Source organism: Bos mutus, chromosome 9 (assembly GCF_027580195.1).
Source record: "Bos mutus isolate GX-2022 chromosome 9, NWIPB_WYAK_1.1, whole genome shotgun sequence".
Taxonomy (NCBI): Eukaryota; Metazoa; Chordata; class Mammalia; order Artiodactyla; family Bovidae; genus Bos; species Bos mutus.
In genome coordinates this window covers 87,604,427-87,624,375 of record NC_091625.1, presented here as the reverse complement: position 1 = coordinate 87,624,375, position 19,949 = coordinate 87,604,427, and the positions used below count along the sequence as shown (strand labels likewise).

Sequence of the window (19,949 nt, the reverse complement as noted above, 5' to 3'; positions counted from 1 at the left end):
AGAAGTGCCCTCCCTTGCAGGTAGGACTCCAGAAGTCCCTCCTTCAATGACAGATCTCTGTATTTCCATCTCTCCACCCAGACTCTTGCTGAACCAGTTCTCTGACTCATCCTTCATGCACCTGTTTTCCTGGTTGGTTTCATGCTCCACTCAGCCTGGGAATTATGCTCAATCACTACAGGTTGGATACTGGTTAGCACTCTGCCTTCCCTGTTAACCTTTCCCCTCACTGCTCTGCTGGTCCCCAGCTTTGGGCAACCCATGTGTGCCAGGGTTCTTCACACTAGTTTCGAAGTTGCTGAGTCATCACATTGGTTCGTGGTGGTCAGCTTCAGTGGGGTCCAGGATTCCTTTCACAGATGGCTGTAGTCATCCCCACTGACTCTCTAGCCTGTGGTTTTTTAAAAAAATATTTATTGATTGATTGATTTGGCTGCACTAGGTCTTAGCTATGGGACATGGTATTTCTGATCTCCACAGCTGAATCCAAGATCTTTAGTTGTGGCTTGGGAACTCTTAATTTCGGCATGTGGGATCTAGTTCCTTGACCAGAGATCAAACCCAGGCCCCCAGCATTGGGAGCACAGAGTCTTAGCCCCTGGGCCAGCAGGGGAGTCCCTAGTCTGTGTTCTTTAGCACGTGTTCTGAATCTCTCCACTTGCCCTTGGACACCTAGCCCCATCTTTGCTTCCACTCACCCAGCAGATGCTATTACCAGCAACTTTAGTGAAGGCAAACCCTTTAAGCTCTCTCAAGTCCACCTCAAAGTTTATCCTCTCTTTATTTTTCTTCTTCCCCCAGCTCAGGGAAGATGTTTCTGACTCTTGACAAGACTAACCCCTACACCTACTGGTAAAGTTAATATAAAAAGTGTAATTAGTATAGAGAAGGTGAATGGATTTGTTAATTTTATATAGAGTTGCACCAATTTTTGGTTCCTAAGACCAAGGGAATTAGTTCTAGCTTTTAAAATTTGAAAAAGCCATTTTTTATATATGGAGGTGTGCATTAGCAGTTCTTACATATTTTTTTCAGTAAATAGTAAGTTTTGAGTTCCCATTATTATATTCACAATCTAATGTTTTTATTAGACTATATTTACAGTACACACCCCCACCACAAATTTTGGATTAAGAATGTCCCTATCCTTCCATCCCCCCAGAGTCACATTCCAAGGAGTGCCCCACCTCTTATCTTTCCTGTCTCCTGCTTCCTTTCCTCATCCCCTCAGCTTACATGCCCACGACATTCTTCACGAGGGCAAAGTGTCCTCCTTTGCTCTTACCTCTCCTCAAACTACCACTGTTTGTCCCTTCTGAACTTCGCTTTAAAAAAAAGGCCACACCCAGTCTGTTCCTTATTTATCTTCAACCCACTGCTCTCTCTCCCCCTTATGTCTTAGTTGCCAAACCTAATATCTGCTTTTCTGTTTGAATCTGTTGTCATCTCTGCGGCCTTTGAGACGGTTACTCCACTCTTTCTCAGGGAGGTTCTTTCCTTCCTTTGTTACCACACTTTCTCCTTCGGTTTTCTTACTGCCTCATTTGGCCACTCTTTCTTTGGTTCTTCTCCAAATCCTCCGCCCCTTGCCGAGCACTTAGATGTTGGATTCTAAAGGGTCTGTCTTCCCGTTATGCATTTGCGTGGGCCCTCCTATCAAATCTCGGGGCTTTGGTGACTTCCAGGGTGGAGAGACCTGCGTCTCTCCTGCAGCTGAACTGTCCCTGCAGATGGGCCACCACGCCTCCCTCTCGGGCCCATCCAACCGGTTCCTCTCCCTGGCAGCCTGTCTTGGAACTTACGACACCAGCCTCTTGGCCCAACACCTGACTCGTCCTTGACTTATTTCTCCCTCTCCTCTCCTACACTGCCTCTCCTCCTCCTCTTCTGCTACCTGGCAGTGCCCCTCTTCTCCTTTCCAGCCCACCATGGAGACCTGCCAATTCTTTTCCTGCTGCCAGTGATGCTCTACCAGCTTATCCATCACACTGCCCCCAAAGTGACACTCTCAGAACACAGCACAGACCACAGCACAGACCCCTCCCTCCAAAAGCTTCAGGAGCTTCCCCCTACAATAATCCAGGTTCCTTAGTGTGTGTGTGTTCAAAGCCTTCAAAGGTCAGCTGACTGCTTTCCACTTCTCTAATCTTACCTCCTACTCCATCTCCTGAGAACCCGACCATTCAATCTGAGGACTTCCATTTAAGCACAGTCTGTGTGCTGTTTAACACGGGGCCCCTTTTCACACCTCTTTGTTTTTTGTTTCTGCTGTTCTCTCAGCTTGGTTTCCCTTGTTCTTTTCCCCATTTAATAAAAATATTCCTCATCTGCCAAGACTGAGGTAAAAGGCATTTTCTTTCCTCTCCTCACTCAACCATAAACTTGAATACTTTACTCATCTGCAATACTTGGTCTATCTCTCTATTAATTCATCATATTTAGCAAACAGTTCATCATTTATATGACTAGCTCCCTTGTCTGCAGATTCCTTCGCGGCCAAGTCTGCATCTTGCTTTCCACAGAACCTAAGCCAGCTTTATTTACCCTAGGTGCTTAGCACAGTATTGAATAATTCTCATAATTCCCTTATTTTCTACTAGTGCTCTAGAAAATTTTTTTACAATCTTTCCCTTATTTTTCTTCTTTCAAACAACAACGGCATTAATGAACCAAAAACTCTCTGCAGAGTCTCTCTGCATATGAATCTTTTCAGTATGAATGGCTGGTACAGTTGTTCCCTTATGTAGCTTCTTTTTCAACAGTCTTCATTTTGAAAGTGCACATTCCCATCAAGCTGTCTTCCTGAGACCTGAATTCCTTTCCATTTTATTGTTTGTTGCCCTCATGGTCTTACCTTAGCTGGAATCTTTGCCGCATGATTCTCCAGGATCAGCCTCTTTAGGTGCAGAACCCACAGGCGCTTGTCTTGCTGCGACTTCGCCTACCAGGAGGAGAGGTGGACAGTCACGAAACCCTACCTCTCACAAGACTTGGACACTCCTAGGACCTCTGACCAGACGGGACACACGCAGGGTGGCCAGAAAGCCGTGGAAAGGCCGTCAGGCACGTGACGCTCATCATGCCCGAGGGTGAGCCTCACAGGGAGGCAGGGGGACACTGGTACCTGAACCGTGTGCTGCAGCTTGGGGTTCTTGTAGTGGAAGACGCTGAAGCTGAGGGGCTCCTTCGGGATCACTTCCACCAGCATGAGGTTGCCGCACTGGAGGGGCAAGCAGAGAGGGCCAGGCAGGCTCGAAAGGGAGCAGAACCAGCACCCCCAGTCCCCACCCAGGACACCCACTCAGACCTACCAGGATGTGGGCTTTGTATGTAAACGTGTCGTCTCTCTTCTTGGTGATGAGCAGCAGCTTGTCAAAGAGGAAGAGCGTCCGCTCATTCTTGGCCCGCTGGAGGCGGAAGGTCCCTTCGAGCACTAGCTCCCCGTAGCTGGTCAGGTCTGGCCCCTTCCAGTTGGTGAGCAAACTCTGTATCTCCTGAAAGAGTGAACATTCCCTGTGATTAAACAGGAGGTGGGAGGGCAAGGTGGGGAGGACACAGGGGCCTGTTTGTTGAGCTTTGATGGGTGCATGCGTGCTGAGTTCCTTCAATTGAGTCCGACTCTCTACAACCCTATGGATGGTAGCCTGCCAGGTTCCTCTGTCCATAGGATTCTCCAGGCAAGAATACTGTAGTGGGTTGCCATGCCTTCCTCCAAGGATCTTCCCGACCCAGAGGTCGAAAGCGCCTCTTGTTTCGGGCTTTGGGAGGTGGGTTCTTTACCACTAGTGCCACCTGGAAAGCCTACCGAGCCTTAGGAATGGGGTCCAAATACCTGCGGCAGGGTCTCAGGGTCCTGAGTGGTGTCTGATGTCCATGACATAAATCTACATTTAGGGCTGGTATCTCTTAGGGTTAATAGAACTTAACCAAGGTGTTATTTGACAAGTTGCTAATTACTTCTTCCCCTCTTGCAACAATCCCTCTACTAAGGCAGTGAGGTTGTCTTTCAAAAGCCAGGAACAGAGGCTGCCAGTGTGTGACCTTCTCACCGTGTTCCCAAGATATGCTCATCCCTTATCTTTTGGACAAAAACCTTCAGAGCTACTGACCTAAAAACCTTCTTCCAGAAATTGAAGTCACACCACATACAAGTAACCCATAATCAAAACTGGTAGAAGATTACCCAAGATACATCTTCTAAGAAATTTTCTGACATTAATCCCATTCATTGGGGGGAAGGAAATGAACATTTCTTCACCAGTGTGTGTTTTGTTTTTGTTTTTTGGCTGTATTGGATCTTAGTTGTGACTCACGGGTTCAGTAGTCTCTGTGTGTGGGCTTAGTTGCCCCCTAGCATGTGGGATCTTAGTTCCCTGGTCAGGGATCGAACTCACGTTCCCTGCATTGGGAGGCAGATTCTTAACCACCGGACCACCAGGGAAGTCCCCCATTGCATTTTTAATGGAACTTGATAAATAAAAATGGATAACCTGCCTTTGAAGTTTCTTTGAGATATATTGTATGTCCATATTAACTTTTTAAAGAAAATGGATTTTATTATTTTGGAAAAATGAAAATATTCAAAAACAGCACTGAATTAAGCAGCCCACAAAACCACTCGAAAATTCTTAAGTTGAAGGTACTGCTGCTGCTAAGTCACTTCAGTCGTGTCTGACTCTGTGCGACCCCATAAACTGCAGCCCACCAGGCTCCCCCGTCCCTGGGATTCTCCAGGCAAGAACACTGGAGTGGGTTGCCATTTCCTTCTCCAAGTTGAAGGTACAAATGGAGGTGATTCAGAGCCAGAGACTGATGTAGTGGAGTCTTCAGACTGCCAGATAGACTCCTAAACTATGAAAAAACAGTCACTGAGCCATTTCTGAATATCTAGCTGACATTATGTCTGACATTATGTCCACAGAACACTTCAATGATGAAGCGTTAAAACCTTTATTATTGCTTACACAAAGCAGATATGGCCTGGAAGATTAGAATGTCCTCTTCCTTTGATTTTTGACAGTCAGTTACTACCCTCTGGCTGCATGTAGATGAAACCCGAATGTATGGGCCAAAGGACATGGTTTTCTCCCCTCCCAAGCTGAATGCAGGCGCTCTGCATAGCATGGAGTCACACTGGGCTTTTCTTTTACTCCAGGGACAACCAAGAGCCTCGGCCTAGTCTCTGAGCACACACGATCTTCAGTTTTTAAATAGCGCATCTTCTAAGGTGCCTCGGGCATGGTCACTGACTTAGCATCCATCCAAAGTTCCCAGGAATTTAGAGCTAAATACGGTGACCATTGAAGGGACATTCGCAAACGTGTCTTATTTTAAAAGTGAGGGGTCTAAAATGCCGCAGTGACGTTCCCCTCCCCAGGAAAGCTGCTGAGGACCTGGTTCTGGACTTGGTCTTCCTTCCTGAGTCCCCTGCCCCATCACCACATGTTCACCATCTCATGACTTTGTGTGAACTAGTGAGGCTTAAAACCCTTTTACACAGTTTGCACACCCAGTCGCGTCTGACTCTTTGTGACCACATGGACTGTAGCCTGTCAGGCTCCACTGTCCATGGAATTCTCCAGGCAAGAATACTGGAGTGGGTTGCCATTCCATTCTCCAGGGGATCTTCCTGACCCAGAGATTTATTTATTTTTAATTGAAGGATACCAACTTTGCAATATTATATTGGTTTCTGCCATACATCAACATGAATTAGCCATAGGTGTACATATGTCCCCTCCCTCGTGAATCTCCCTCCCACCTCCCACTCCATACCACCCCTCGAGGTTGTCACAGAGCCCCCGTTTGAGTTCCCTGAGTCATAAGAACTACATTCAACAATGATCAGTATTATTGATGGCTTAATCTTTTTATTTTGTCCTGATCTTTCTTCGAGAGATCTATGATGAAGACCCTGGGTGACCTGCAACACTGAGCAGACTTAACATCTGATTTGGGAAATGGTAACAAGCAATAGGCCCATGGCCTCACCAGATACTGCCACCCTGAGGCCTCACCTGCAGGCGGACGGCGTGTTCATGCTTCCGCTTCATGTCATTGATGTGCCAGGCCACTCTCTGCATCGTGTCTATGGCATCAAGCACCACATCGTAGCCCTCTGTGTCCTTGTCAAGGTGATTTTCTATTTCCTAAAACACAAACAAACAACAAAAAACCACTCTAATTATTTTCATTTTTTCCCCATATATTCACTGAAACAAATGGTACTTCTATGATGAGTTTCTCATTTTATTTTTGCTTATTTATTTACACACTACTATCTTTCCTTAAGGTCTTGAGATAACTACCAGAAAAACCTGCAAAGAAATGATAAGAATGAATAAAAATAGAGTTAGGAAAGTTGATTAGAATTTTACAAGGAGGAATTTGACAAGGATGATGAAACAAGTATATAGGCCATTAAGTCTCACAGAGACATCGGGTGATTGTAGGAGATAGGAGAGTTGATATTGCAGTTGGAGATTTCTGAAATTCCTGGGGGCCAATGTATATAGTTCTCTCTCTTAAAATACAGAAAATATACTGATTTTTTTTTCTCCTAGAGGAAGCAAAACATCACACACAGGGCTTAGTACACAACAAACTAAAGAAGAAATAGTGGACATTATGTTTAAAAAAAAATACCTATGTAGAAAGTGTATTTTCATGTAGTCAATGCTTTAAAGCCCAAATGAAATTCACTAAAGATACTCCTGAGTGTTGAGAGAGAGCTTATAGTTCAAGTATTCACTCTCTGATGCTCAGAAGAATGTAACACCAGCACTTAGCTAAACACTGGAATTCCACAATCCCAGGCAGATGAGAAAGGGACAGGGTTCTATTCCAGTTCTTTCAAGTACACAAGACACGTGTCCCTAGACTTCTGTGAATCTAAGGATATGGACTATTGCATAGTCCCTTTAATCCTTTATGTTCTCAACAGTGCCCACCAGAGAGCTAGGTGGTAAATAAATGCTTATTTAATAGAAGCTGTATCTTGTTAAAAGAGCAGCAATACATTGTAGGTATCTAAATCCCAATGTAAATATCTAAAACAGTAAGAAGATATTATGATCAATTAGATTGTTCCTATGATACTTATCATGCACACATGTTAAGCTCAAGGGTGGAGGTTGAATCTTATGGTATAAATTATGAAAATTCCATTGTTTTATAGTCACTTTGTTCACTTTTACTGAATCCTCAAACTTTCCATCCAGCTAGAAACTGGCAAGGAATTTACATTTTCTGTCTACACTCAGACTCAGCTGTTAGAAAGGTCCTATGAAAGCATATCACTAATAACTCCCAGGTAAGATCAAGAGCGGCACCCCACTCCAGTACTCTTGCCTGGAAAATCCCATCGGAGGAGGAGCCTGGTAGGCTGCAGTCCATGGGGTCGCTAAGAGTTGGACACGACTGAGTGACTTCATTTTCACTTTTCACTTTCATGCACTGGAGAAGGAAATGGCAACCCACTCCAGCGTTCTTGCCTGGAGAATCCCAGGATGGGGAGCCTGGTGGGCTGCCGTCTATGGGGTCGCATAGAGTCAGCCACGACTGAAGCGACTTAGCAGCAGCAGTAGCAAGATCAAGAGCAAACTTTAAAAAATAATCATTTCTTCTTTTAGCCTGAGAGGCACTTCTGTTGATCATAAACAGACTCAGAAGTACAGAGTGTATTCCTGTGGGGATCTTCATAGGTGACTACACAGCTCTGAAGTGATGTAAAAGACACAGAAGGAACACTCTAAACCAAGTATGAAAGCAAAAATACTCCAGGAAACCAGAAGTTAGTTTTAAATTCATCTAACCACTGTTCTTCCCTTTTTCTTCACTGTACAGACCGAGTGGTTGTATCTTCACAAATTAGTATGTCGAAATCCTTTCCTTTAATGTGCTGGGATTAGGATGGGGATTTTGGAGGTGACTAGGCCATGCAAACAGTGACTGCAGCCATGAAATTAAAAGAGGCTTGCTTCTTGGAAGGAAAGCTATGACAAACCTAGACAGTATAGTAAAAAGCAGATTCATCCCTTTGCTGACAAAGGTCTGTATAGTCAAGGCTATGGTTTTTCCAGTAGTCATGTACGGATGTGAGAGTTGGATCATAAAGAAGGCTGAGCACCAAAGGATTGATGCTTTTGAATTGTGGTGCTGGAGAAGACTCTTGAGAGTCCCTTGGACAGAAAAGAGATTAAACCAGTCAATGCTAAAGGAAATCAACTGTATAGTCATTGGAAGGACTGATGCTGAAGTGCCAATACTTTGGCTACCTCATGCGAAGAGTCGACTCATTGGAAAAGACCCTCATGCTGGGAAAGACTGAAGCAAAAGGAGAAAGGGGTGGCAGAGGATGAGATGGTTAGATGGCATCACTAATCCAATGGAAATGAATTTGAGCAAACTCCGGGAGACAGTTGAGGACAGAGGAGCCTGGCATGCTGCAGTCCACGGGACTGCAGAGAATTGAATAGGACTTAGTGACCAAACAAGAGGCCATGAGAGTAGTGCCATTGTAAATGGGGTTAGTGCTCTCATGATAGAGACGCCAGAGAGCAGTCTTGCCTCTTTCTACCATGCGAGGAAACGAAGAGGAGAAGGCAGTCTGCAAATGAGAACTCAGCCATGCTTGCCCCCTTATCTTTGGTTTTCAACCTCCAAAACTATGAGAAATAAATGTTTGCTGTCCAAGTCACCCAGGCTATGGCATTTTGTTATAGCAGCATGTACTAATACCCTAGCTTTTAATTTAAAGGGTGAGGGCTGTTCTTCCTAGCAGTTAACTCTTTGTAAGAATCTCAAGTGGAGTCTTGTTTAAGTGACAGAGATCTGAACCTTTTCTTTTAATTGACTTACTGTCTAGAAAGCTGTTAGGTAGATATTATTGGGACACACTGGACTCAGATGGGCTTCCCTGGTGGCTCAGATGGTAAAGAATCTGCCTGTGATGCTGGAGACCCGGGTTTGATCCCTGGGTCAGAAAGATCCCCTGGAGAAGGGAACGGCAGCCCACTCCAGTATTCTTGCTTGCAGAATTCCACGGACAGAGGAGCCTGGCGGGCTACAGTCTATACCATATTAGCAGAGTCCAGCAAAGATCTATCATGGGAAAGCGAGTATTTTTTAAAGAATTATTTGGCACTGATTTAGTAAATTAATCCCACTAAATTTAGGGGTCATTAAAGCCAATCGAACAACTAAAGTAATATCCACAGTGTGGTTTCATAGGACACAAGACTCTCCCAAGATGGGCCACACAGGCAAACAGACAAGGCTGAGAAATTTCTGGTAAAGATGGGCCATAAAGAGTGCTCGCAGTTTTAAATGTGTGTGAACTGGGCAGCCTTGGAATGCTTAACCAAGTTAGAAGCCTGGAATCATTTAAAAAGAGATACATGTATACCGCAGGCATGTTGATATAGATAGGAACTCTGGATTTAAATCTTTTATGAAAAGATTTTAATGTAGCATTAAAAATAATAAAGTAGGGATGTGGGAGGAAGGCTCAAGAGGGAAGGGGATGGATATATGTAAACATGTGGCTGATTCACTTTGCCGTACACCAGAAACTAACACAACACTGCAGCCCGCCAGGCTCCTCTGTCCGTGGGATTCTCCAGGCAAGAATACTGGAGTGGGTAGCCATTCTCTTCTCCAGAGGATCTTCCCAACCCAGGGATCAAACCTGGGTCTCCTGTATTGCAGGCAGATTCTCTACTGTCTGAACCATCAGGGAAGCCCCATTGAAAGCAATTATAGTCCAATTAATAAAGTAAATTAAAGTAACAGAATAAAAATAACAGTTTTTCTGTATTGACTGCCTGTGAGGCACCATGAATGTGGGAAATGCACAGGACTGGAACCCAGGTAGTATCTTGACCACAGCCCTGCTCCTAACCTAACCACTTGGCTATCCTGTCTTTGTCAAATTGCCACGGCAATTCACCCTTACAGAATGAAATTACTTTAGAGAACACTATTTTCCATTTTTATCAGCTTCCTTAGAGGATAAGAAACAAGAATGTATGAGAGCTATGTCTACTTTTGTTTCTAAAGCCTCCTTAAATTTTGTACAAATAATGGGAAATGATATAAAGAGAACAGAACCCAAAGTGAGGTGAAGCCCAGCTCAAAGACATTTATCACACTGCTCATCTGTCTTCTCTCCTTTCAGCCCTTTCTCTTTGCTCCTACGAAAGCCACTCTATGACAAACAGCTCTTACTCCTAACTGCCTACCGAATCCGGGCTCATGGAAGTAAAATAAAACATACACAAAAAGTCTGTTGTTCATTAAGAAGACAGCTCCTTGCTTGAAACTGTCACTGCCTGGAGTGAAGGACTTGTAAGCCCTTTCACCATTAGAGATAAAATGAATCTTTCTACTCGGCTGTTATCAATGAGGCTGCAGGCCTACCACATAAATATCTCTAATTCCTCAAAGCAGATTAGTCAGTTGTAAAGTATGAGTGTGGAAAACGTTTCCATATGTCCACAGACACTTTTGATTTTTTTTTCTCCTAAACTTAATATATACACATAAAACCCTTAGCCTCTAAAAGTCCTTCCAGTGCAGGCAGAAACTTACATGCAAAAGGAGATGATACTTGAGAATCCGCTGAACTGGCTTCAAGAGATAGGACCCCAGAGGCAATGAATGTTTCAAAGTTTCCTGCCGTTCCCTGAAGAATTTGGCCAGCATCTTGTTCCTCATACACTCTGTTAGCACAGCCACAGATCTGCAAGAATATTTTAAAATCAAAATTGTAACTCTTAACATAGATATTCAAGTTTTAAATCCCAGTGGAAGTGAAAAGTTAGTTGCTCAATCATGTCCAACTTGGCGACCCCATGGACTGTAGCCCGTCTGTCCATGGAATTCTCCAGACAAGAATACTGGCGTGGGTTGCCATTCTCTCCTTTGGGCGATCTTCCTGACTCAGGGCTCGAACTCAGGTCTCCTGCATTGGAGGTGGATTCTTTACGATCTGAGCCACCAGGCAAGTCCTTTAAACGCTAGAGTAAGTATCAAGGCCTTAAAGCAGATAAAGCAGCAAGAGAGCAATAGGTAGACTAGAAGGCCTCTGGGTGGGTGAGGAAAAGGTGTCCCTCTGGTTGAATTGGGTGAATCTGGTCCCAATTCACCTCTATTAGGTGAATTAGAAAAAGACACTATAAGAGGGTGGGGAAACATGGACACATGACATCTATGCTGCCAGCTCTGTCCTCCAGGGGATGAAGCCCCTATCGGGACATAGGACTTGCCACAGGGGATTTGAATTGGACGGTACCCCAATTTAAAGAATCTGCCTGCCAATACAGGAAACGCAAAAGGCACGGGTCTGAGCCCTGGGTCGAGAAGATCCCCTGGAATAGGAAATGGCAATTCACTCCAGTATTCTTGCCTAGAAAATTCCATAGGCAGAGGAGTCTGGTGGGCTACAGTCCATGGGGTTACAAAGAGTTGAACACGGTGGAGCGACTGAGCACACACACATGAGCATCTTTGTTCGTTGTTCAACTTCACATCTGCATTCAGTTTTCATAAGTTACACTGCAAGGAGCGCTCACCACTGTACTAAGAAAAAGGAGTGGCTTCTTTCCAGCAGACCCAGCCTCATGCCAGATATTTGTCACCTGCTTTGATGGTTGTGTTTGTGTAAGTGCACAATGTGTGTGATGTTACATGCAGGTCTTTGGAGACCTAGTCCCCCAGGGAACTTCCCTTTGAGAATCTCTGAACAGACCTTTCTGTCCACCTCCAGGTATCTCTCTCCTCATTCCAAATTCAGTTTTTGAAACAGCTGGTTAACCTTGGTCCTCAAGGACCATGCTTTACAGAGTGTATTAGAAAAATGGCTCAGGATTCCTTCTCTACTCCAAAGGCAAGAAGTATGGCCTCCAAACATCCTAGAGAGATGGCTGAAATAACACTCACATCTTATACATGAAGTAAGTTGGTGGTCTTGTGAGGTCACACACACACACGTAAATTAAAATCTCATGGTCTCATAAGTTAGAAGCAGGTGGAAGTATTTCAGCTCCTTTCTCCCCAAGTCTTAATAGGTTTTCAGAATTAATTCAGAAAATTGGAGTCAAACAACAAAATAAAACTCCTTGGAAGGAACTGACATGGACGGTGGTCTCCTGACGAAGCGATCAGAATCCCTTTTGTGTCTGACTCCTTGGAGAAATATCTGTTCAAATAGATTTATTTTTCCCTTCAAGTCCAGATTTCAAAACGATCCTTTACCATGGAACCCAGGGACTTTTCTAAGGCTCTTTAGAGTCAGAATCAGCTGCCCACTGGCTGTCTAACCCTCTGAAGTCTTGAGTTCTTGCACAAGGATAAGACACCTGCAGGAGATGCTAAGCACACTGAACTCCAGATTGAGGCCACGGGGGGACATTCGAGGACAATGACCTGAGCGGGTCTGGCCCTCTCCCTGGGGACAAGAGGGAGGGCTTGAGCCTCTTCCCAGGGAAGTCACCGGGGCGTGACTGCTATGAAGAAGGACATCTGTCAAGGCATGCAGGAGACACTTAATATCACTGGCCCAGGTCCAAAGCGGGAAGACACGTTGTCAGATGGGCTGAACACCCGGTGCTCACGGCTTGTGAAGATGGGGGAGGGGAGGGAAAGCTTGGGCCTCAGAGAGCAAATGGTTAGGAGGGGGACGAGAGAAAATCTTTTCCTATGAACATGAAAACCACACAACTGGGCAAGACTCAGATGTACCCACTTCACTGAGAGGGCCTGGGAGCATCTCCCTGCTAACATGTTTCTTTCCTTCTTTAAAGTCAGATCCAAAATACAAAACACTTCCTCCAGGAAACTGTCCTGACTTCTCCTCCTTTATCTCATGCATCTTTAGCCTCTGTTACACATGATTGAGGTGGTTCTGCGTTGACTTATATTCACTGATTTGATCTTTCCTGATGGCTGTTTCACTATTGCATTTGGTTCAGTTCTGACCCTCAAAAGAAAATGAACTGCTTGAAGGCAAGGGATATTAGTTCCTATCTCCTGCCAGTGTACACTGAATGTGGACTTGTGCTCCATGAAGGACAGGCCCTCAAAAATGTCCTTGCACAAATGACTGTCCCCGACCCTGAAGCAGCCAAGTTTATAAAAGTTGCTTTCATTTTGCACTCTCCATTCTTATTACGAAGTTAGAAAAATCTTCTTAATATAAACCTCCAAAACTAAATATTCAGAAGATATTTCTTCAAATGACATGTTTATATTGAAATTTACACAGACATAATCCTCCACACAAGCCACTCTAGCATCTGGCTCCCGATACTGGGTCCAGGGCTCTGCTGCTGCTTCAGAGTTGGAAAGGTTTTCCATTTCTCTCAGGAGGAAGGTCCAAGGAGAAGTTGAGGCCTGATTCTGTGATTTCTCTGCATCAGGGTGTGGTATAATGCTGGCTTTTGGCATAAGGACCACAGATTTAGTCGGGGCATCCTACAATCTCCTGATTATCTTTAGCAGAGAGATGGCAACAAATGTTTTAGGAGAGCATTGTGTTAGTGAAACTGTGTAAAGTGTGAGTGGGTCTACAGATAAGGAGATGGATAAATGTACTAATATACATGTGGGGTTTTATTTTGTTTTCAGAGAAACCTGGGAAAAACATGCCTGGCCACCAACCAAATACATCACCACAGCACAATATGCAGACCAGTATTTAGAGGAGGAGGTAAAAACCCTCCAATGGAAAGAGTTTTGCCACCGGTAAGCCCAAGCCTCTGGCTTCACATCCTTTAATCCACACTGGCTTTCTAGGGCCACCCCCAGGCAGGAATGACCCACTTGCTCTTCCTGACCACAGTGGCATGAGGGGCTCAGCCTGCTGGCTTCTCTTCGAGGTGGACCCCAGCACCCACTTTATCCTTAAGGACATGTCCATACCAAGACTGGCTACAGAGTAGATAAAAGTACCCTGAGCTCTCTTCCTGGTTCATGTCTAACATAACAACGCTGGTCCTGCTAGTCATGGGCAGACAGACAGTAGAAAGGTACGGGGCAGAGGGAATCACAAAGCTTCAGAAATTCTACAAGGATGTAGCAGCATGAGATCTGAGGCCAGACCAACGCTGGTTTGAATCTCAGCTGGGTTCGCTCACTTGTCAGCTGTGTGACTCCTGTAAATTCAATAAACCTACTGAAGGCTTGATGATTTCATCCATGCAGTGGGGATGGGACAGGGATGGTGATGAACAAGCACTTCTGGAGGACTTACCAGGGCCAGGCCCTGTGCTGTCTGTATGTTCTTCTTTTCTTTAATCCCTTAACATCTCTAGATTGCTGGGAAAATGAAATTCAACCACATTTTGTATTTATAGCATCAAGAGCAGCACTTGAAATTAATAAGTGCTCAATACATGTCCTTTGGAGAAAAAAAGATTTCCAGCAGAGTGAGTCATGGTCTTAGACCTGATTCCCTTACTGAATGATCACTGAGGCTGCTCCTTCAACGGCCCTCCTGCCAGCACCTCTGGTGTAAGTGAATCTGAATCGATGGTCCAGGTAGGAAGCTTATCATGATCATTCCCTTCTCTGAGCTCCATAAAACTTGCATAGCTTCTAAAACTTACATAGCAAAAATATAACCTATTTTATCCCCAGATAGATTATATAAACTCATTAGCAGGGCATCCCACATTCTTCAAAACACAGCACACATACAAAAGGGTTAATAGGTAAGCCTTCTTCTAGCCAAACACTTCTAGGAGTCCAGTGGAGGACACCTAACGATCTTTTTGGCCTCCTTCAAGGTCATTCACAATTTTCCCCTGTACAGGCTCTGCTGGGTAGTCCCTAGGCCTGAATGGATCAGTATCAGGATACCCCTGTGATCCGTTCTCGGCATTTCTGCAGTTTTCCCACAGTATTCAGCACAGCGCCAGGCACATAGTGCCCACTGATCACATATACTGCTTTGACCGACTTCAAGCAACATGAAGGTAAGCAAAAGTATTCCCACACATTCACCAGGCGTACCTTGGATAGTTCGTGCAATACTGGGTATAAATGTGGAACTCTTCACTCTGCAAGGAAACAAGAGAGATGTAATAGGCTAAAAAAAAAAAAGAGTAGAGCCATGAACATTCAATGAAAAACAAAAGATATATCATTCATCCTTTAAAGGGTGTTGTTTTAAAAGTTGTTTCTCTAACCATCTTGGCCTGTCTTCTGAGTCCCTGTGGCAATCCATTCGTGCCATTTTAACTACCTTCGTTTATACCTAGAATCCACATGCACTTGGACTCATTTGAGATCATTAAATACTTATTGAGCATCTGCTATGTTAGATGAATCTGAAGGCAAATAGGAAGAGGAAGATAACAGGGTTTTTGTTCCTAGGTGTTCATGGTCCTCTGGGGCATTTGCAGGGTGAGAGAGAAATATAAGCAGATAATTTAAATATTATGTGGTCAGAACATGTTGGAAGTATGTGCAAGAGAATACTTTCAGGCCCTGTGTGTGCAGCTTCCTCCATCCATGGTCTCTCCCACCTTTTTCACTGGATAGCCATTAGGCACCTTTTGACATTGAACTGAGGCTTTATTTCCTCTCAGGGGACTTTCTTGAGTTCTTGGACTGAGCCAATTGCTCCTACTTTAGGGTCCCACAACACTCAGTACCAACTTATCTTACAGCATTTGCCAAATGAGCATGACATTTTTTGTGCATCTGTCTGCCACTCTACACCGTGAGTTCCTGCAGGAGAGGGGCCATAGAGTGCTTGCCTGGCACATAATGTTTTTTGAACTAATGAATGCCCCTCTCTCCTATGAAGCTGAAAATTATTTGAGAGCAGGATCCAAGTCTACTCATCTGTACATCTAGCACAGCAGCAATGCCTCAAATGCATTAAATGTTTGGCTAACTAATGGGGGCTTCTTGCCTTTTGCTATGGTTCCCTTATCAACAAATTGATTCCAGGTTCCCTCATCAACAAATTCTAGACATAATATCATTTCACTTACTTGTAAATACTTTAGTTTATATCTTTAACATGAGGACTTTAAAAGGAAACATCACCACAATGCTATTATCATCTTTAAATAATTCCATGGGAAGGACTGGGAGGTTGGGATTAGCAGATGCAAACTATTATACATATAGGATGGATGAACAGCAATATATATAGTAGTATATATCTACTGTATAGCATAGGGGATTATATTCAGTATCCTGTGATGAACCATAATGGAAAAGAACATGGAAAGAAATATATATATATGTATAAAAAAACTGAGTCACTTTGCCATATAGCAGAAATTAAAGACATTATAAACCAACTTTACTTCAATAAAATGTAAATAAATAATTCTGTAATATCACGAGGGTTGATTATCACTATTCCTATTTTTTCTTTTTAAAAATTATAGTTTGCTGTTTGTTCTGTATTACAAACAACATCCACACACAGCAACTTGATACTGATATCTAAGTCCCTTCTAATCTATAAATTCCCCCTTATTTCCCCCCTGCAATTAAGTTGAAGGAGCCAGATGATTTGTCCTGTGGTCTCCTGCAGTCTCAGTTTTGCTGATCACGTCCCTAAGGCTTTCTTTACTATATTCCTCTGTCTTCCATGCTCCTTGTGGTTTAGAAGAGGCTTGACTGGATTTAGGTTCCATAATTTGGCCCAAGTACATCATAGACTGGATTGTGCTTAAATTGAGAGGCATAGGAGCTGGTTGTTTCTTTCTATGATGTTAATAATCATTGGTAATTACTGCTTAGGCCTTTTAATTCATGAAGGGCTGCAAAATGGCGATATTTCCAATTCTACTATTCTTTCTTCATTTATTAGCCAGATTTTTTTCCAGGAAAGGAACTGCCTTAGATTAGTTACCCTGCAGTTTGTGGTTTGTATGGGAAAGACAGGATAAATAAATGCTTGATTCCTTTCCTTAATTTTCAAAATAATGCATCGGCGCTCTAACATCCTGAAAGGACTTGAGTTTTTTAACATCACTGTGGATTTCATGAATATAAACATATTTCATGACTTTCAGTTGTCTTTAGTTAGCTATCTTTTTATTGATGCTCAAACGATCCCATCTTTGGCCAACAGGAGCCTCTTCTTGAGTATCTGTGACCTGACTTACAGCCTCCAGTAGCTCCTTGCTTTCTGGGGTGACAAGATGTTTCAGATCCTTTTGCACATTTCCCTCCCACACTTGTTCTCCATGGAGCCCGGATTCCTTCACGTAGGCAACAGTATGTGGAAACCACAATCTGAGCGTTAGCGATGCTCTTGCTACCAGGTTAATTATTATTTCTAGGCCTTCTCAGTGGACAGAGCTAGAAATATGGTGTTTCTAAAGCTAAAACACATGCTTGCTGCGGCTGCTGCTGCTAAGTCACTTCAGTTGTGTCTGACTCTGTGAGACCCCATAGACGGCAGCCCACCAGGCTCCCCTGTCCCTGGGATTCTCCAGGCAAGAATACTGGAGTGGGTTGTCATTGCCTTTTCCAAAAACACATGCTTAGTTCATGCTAATTCTTGCAATTCAGATTTTCCAGGCAAGAGTACTGGCTGCTGCTGTTGCTGCTGCTGCTGCTAAGTCACGTCAGTCATGTCCGACTCTATGCGACCCCAAAGATGGTGGCCCACCAGGCTCCCGTCCCTGGGATTCTCCAGGCAAGCATACTGGAGTGGGTTGCCATTTCCTTCTCCAGTGCAGGAAAGTGAAAAGTGAAAGTGAAGTTGTTCAGTTGTGTCCGACTCTTCGCGACCCCATGGACTGTAGCCCACCAGGCTCCTCCATCCATGGGATTTTCCAGGCAAGAGTACTGGAGTGGGGTGCCATTGCCTTTTCCAAAAACACATGCTTAGTTCATGCTAATTCTTGCAATTCAGATTCAGGACTAGAGTGTTTCTAATTAGCCTCATTCTTAATCTGTATTTTCTTTCTCTTGCCAATTCCAGTTCTCAATGACACAGCTGTGAATATTCATTTGCTTTATCCCACAATACACACAATTTTGGAATAACAATACTGAAACCTTCATATATGATATAATTACTGAAAACGGTTAAGGATGTATTTGCTGTATTTTGCCCATAGCATATTTTTTAATTGATTGACATTTCCTCTGCCTGGTCAGGCTACAAACTGGATTCACAGTTAGGTTCATTGTTTCAATCTGCTTTCATTTTTTGAAGGCTGTTTTAAACTTTAACTTTGTCTTATAATTATGTAAAATAAATACGTGGTTTCAAAGTCAACTCTCCAAAGAAATGCACAATTAGAGAAGTCTGGTTTCTATGCTTTCTCATTCTAGTCCATTCCCTGTCTTTCCCCTCAGGAACCAACTTCTAATCTTACAGTTTATCTTTTTAAATTTTTTTTAAACATACACATTGAAATATAAGTATAACCTTCCCCATTTCTAGATAAATAAAAGCGAGTTATGTCAGTGATTCTCAAACTTGAGCATTAGAATTACCTTGAGGGCTTATTAAAACACAGATTATTGTGTTGCACCCTCCAGAGTTTCTGATTTGGTAGGTCTGGGTAGGGCCTGAGAATCTGCTTTCTAACAAGTTCCTATATGATGTGGTCCAGAGACCACACTCTGAGAACCACAGTGCTAGACTCCCCACCCCATCCCCTTTCTAGGAGTATATAGCAATATTCTTTATTTGCTTTTACTGCTTTGTACTACTTTATTATGTGGATATGCCACAGTTTATTCAACCAGGTTTTGTTCATGAACATTTGGGCTGTTTCCATGTATTGCATATTTCTATAGGTGGCTCAGCGGTAAAGAATCCGCCTGCCAATGCAGGAGATGCAGGTTTGACCCTGGGTCAGGAAGGTCGCCTGGAGAAGGAAATGGCGACCCACTCCAGTATTCTTGCCTGAAAAATCCCATTGACAGAGCAGCCTGGTGGGCTACAGTCCATGGGGTTGCAAAGAGTGAGACACAATTGAGCACACACACATGCATGCGTGTACCTTATATAGATTTATAAATTGTAACAATTAGTACTATAAAGTAAAACATCACCTTTGTTGAGATTTTGTCACTATATCTTTAGAACAGATTTCTGGAAGTAGGATTGCTGGAATGAAGGGTGAATTCAGATGTACTTTTCCTAGACATAGCCAAATTCCCCTCCACAGGGTCTACTTTGTTTTCCCACAATTAAAGGAGTGTCTGTTTCCCCATGGCCTTGCCAACATAGTATGCTGCCAAAGTTTTAAGCATAATATTAAAAAAAGACTAAGTTGCCAAATTCTAAAAATTAGAAGATAAAAATTTTTTATTTCTGGCTTCTCTTAAAAAAGTATTAGATCCACAGGCCCTAGGCCTACAGTTTCACATAACACTTCTGTCCCCAAGACACAAGTACCTTGACACTCTGGCCTCTGCCTGGGCCCATTCACGCGCTGTGTTCATCAGCTTAGCTCCTGAAGGCACTGGAGTGTTCCACTTTCCCCAGGATAAGGCAGGCACAGTGCCTTGCCCAAGGTCTTCTAGGAAATGAACATCAGACTGGAGTGTCCCCCTCTCTTTCTATCCTTTGGTCTGGGATTGAGCTGTATTCCCCCACCATGGATGCACAGAGTGCGGAGTCTTAACCACTGGGCCACCAGGGAAGTCCCTGGAGCCCTTCTCTGGGTGTACTCACACTCTCACACTTTCTTGCTTTGTTCCTGCCTCCTGCCGCACTCAGTATGGGGTTGAACAGCTATTTGGCTGATTTCCTTAAACTTAGCATCATATGAAATACCAAACACAATGGCCTCAATAGAAACATTCTAAATTACATCATCTACATGAGCTACCCTAAAAGCACCTCAAGGCTTTTCTGCACAACTGAGTTTTGGGGCATTCTGTGACATCATGGCTCTGCTTCTGTCTTAAATTAGGCAGTTTCAATTTAAATCACTTATATATTCTTAATATAGAAC

At 43.6% G+C, this 19,949-nt stretch overlaps 1 protein-coding gene across 5 annotated transcripts in view; it reads right to left on the bottom strand.

Annotated features, from left to right (window-relative positions):
- Positions 1 to 19,949, bottom strand: part of PLEKHG1 (pleckstrin homology and RhoGEF domain containing G1) — a 249,046-nt gene that overhangs the window by 31,848 nt on the left and 197,249 nt on the right. For all 5 annotated transcript variants that reach the window (XM_070376861.1, XM_070376859.1, XM_070376858.1 and 2 more), the window contains 6 exons: positions 15,013 to 15,059; positions 10,591 to 10,741; positions 6,018 to 6,149; positions 3,312 to 3,494; positions 3,125 to 3,220; positions 2,855 to 2,941 (listed from right to left, as the gene is read on the bottom strand). In XM_070376861.1, coding sequence (XP_070232962.1) covers positions 2,855 to 2,941; positions 3,125 to 3,220; positions 3,312 to 3,494; positions 6,018 to 6,149; positions 10,591 to 10,741; positions 15,013 to 15,059 — 696 coding nt within the window. The remainder of the gene's footprint in view (positions 1 to 2,854; positions 2,942 to 3,124; positions 3,221 to 3,311; positions 3,495 to 6,017; positions 6,150 to 10,590; positions 10,742 to 15,012; positions 15,060 to 19,949) is intronic.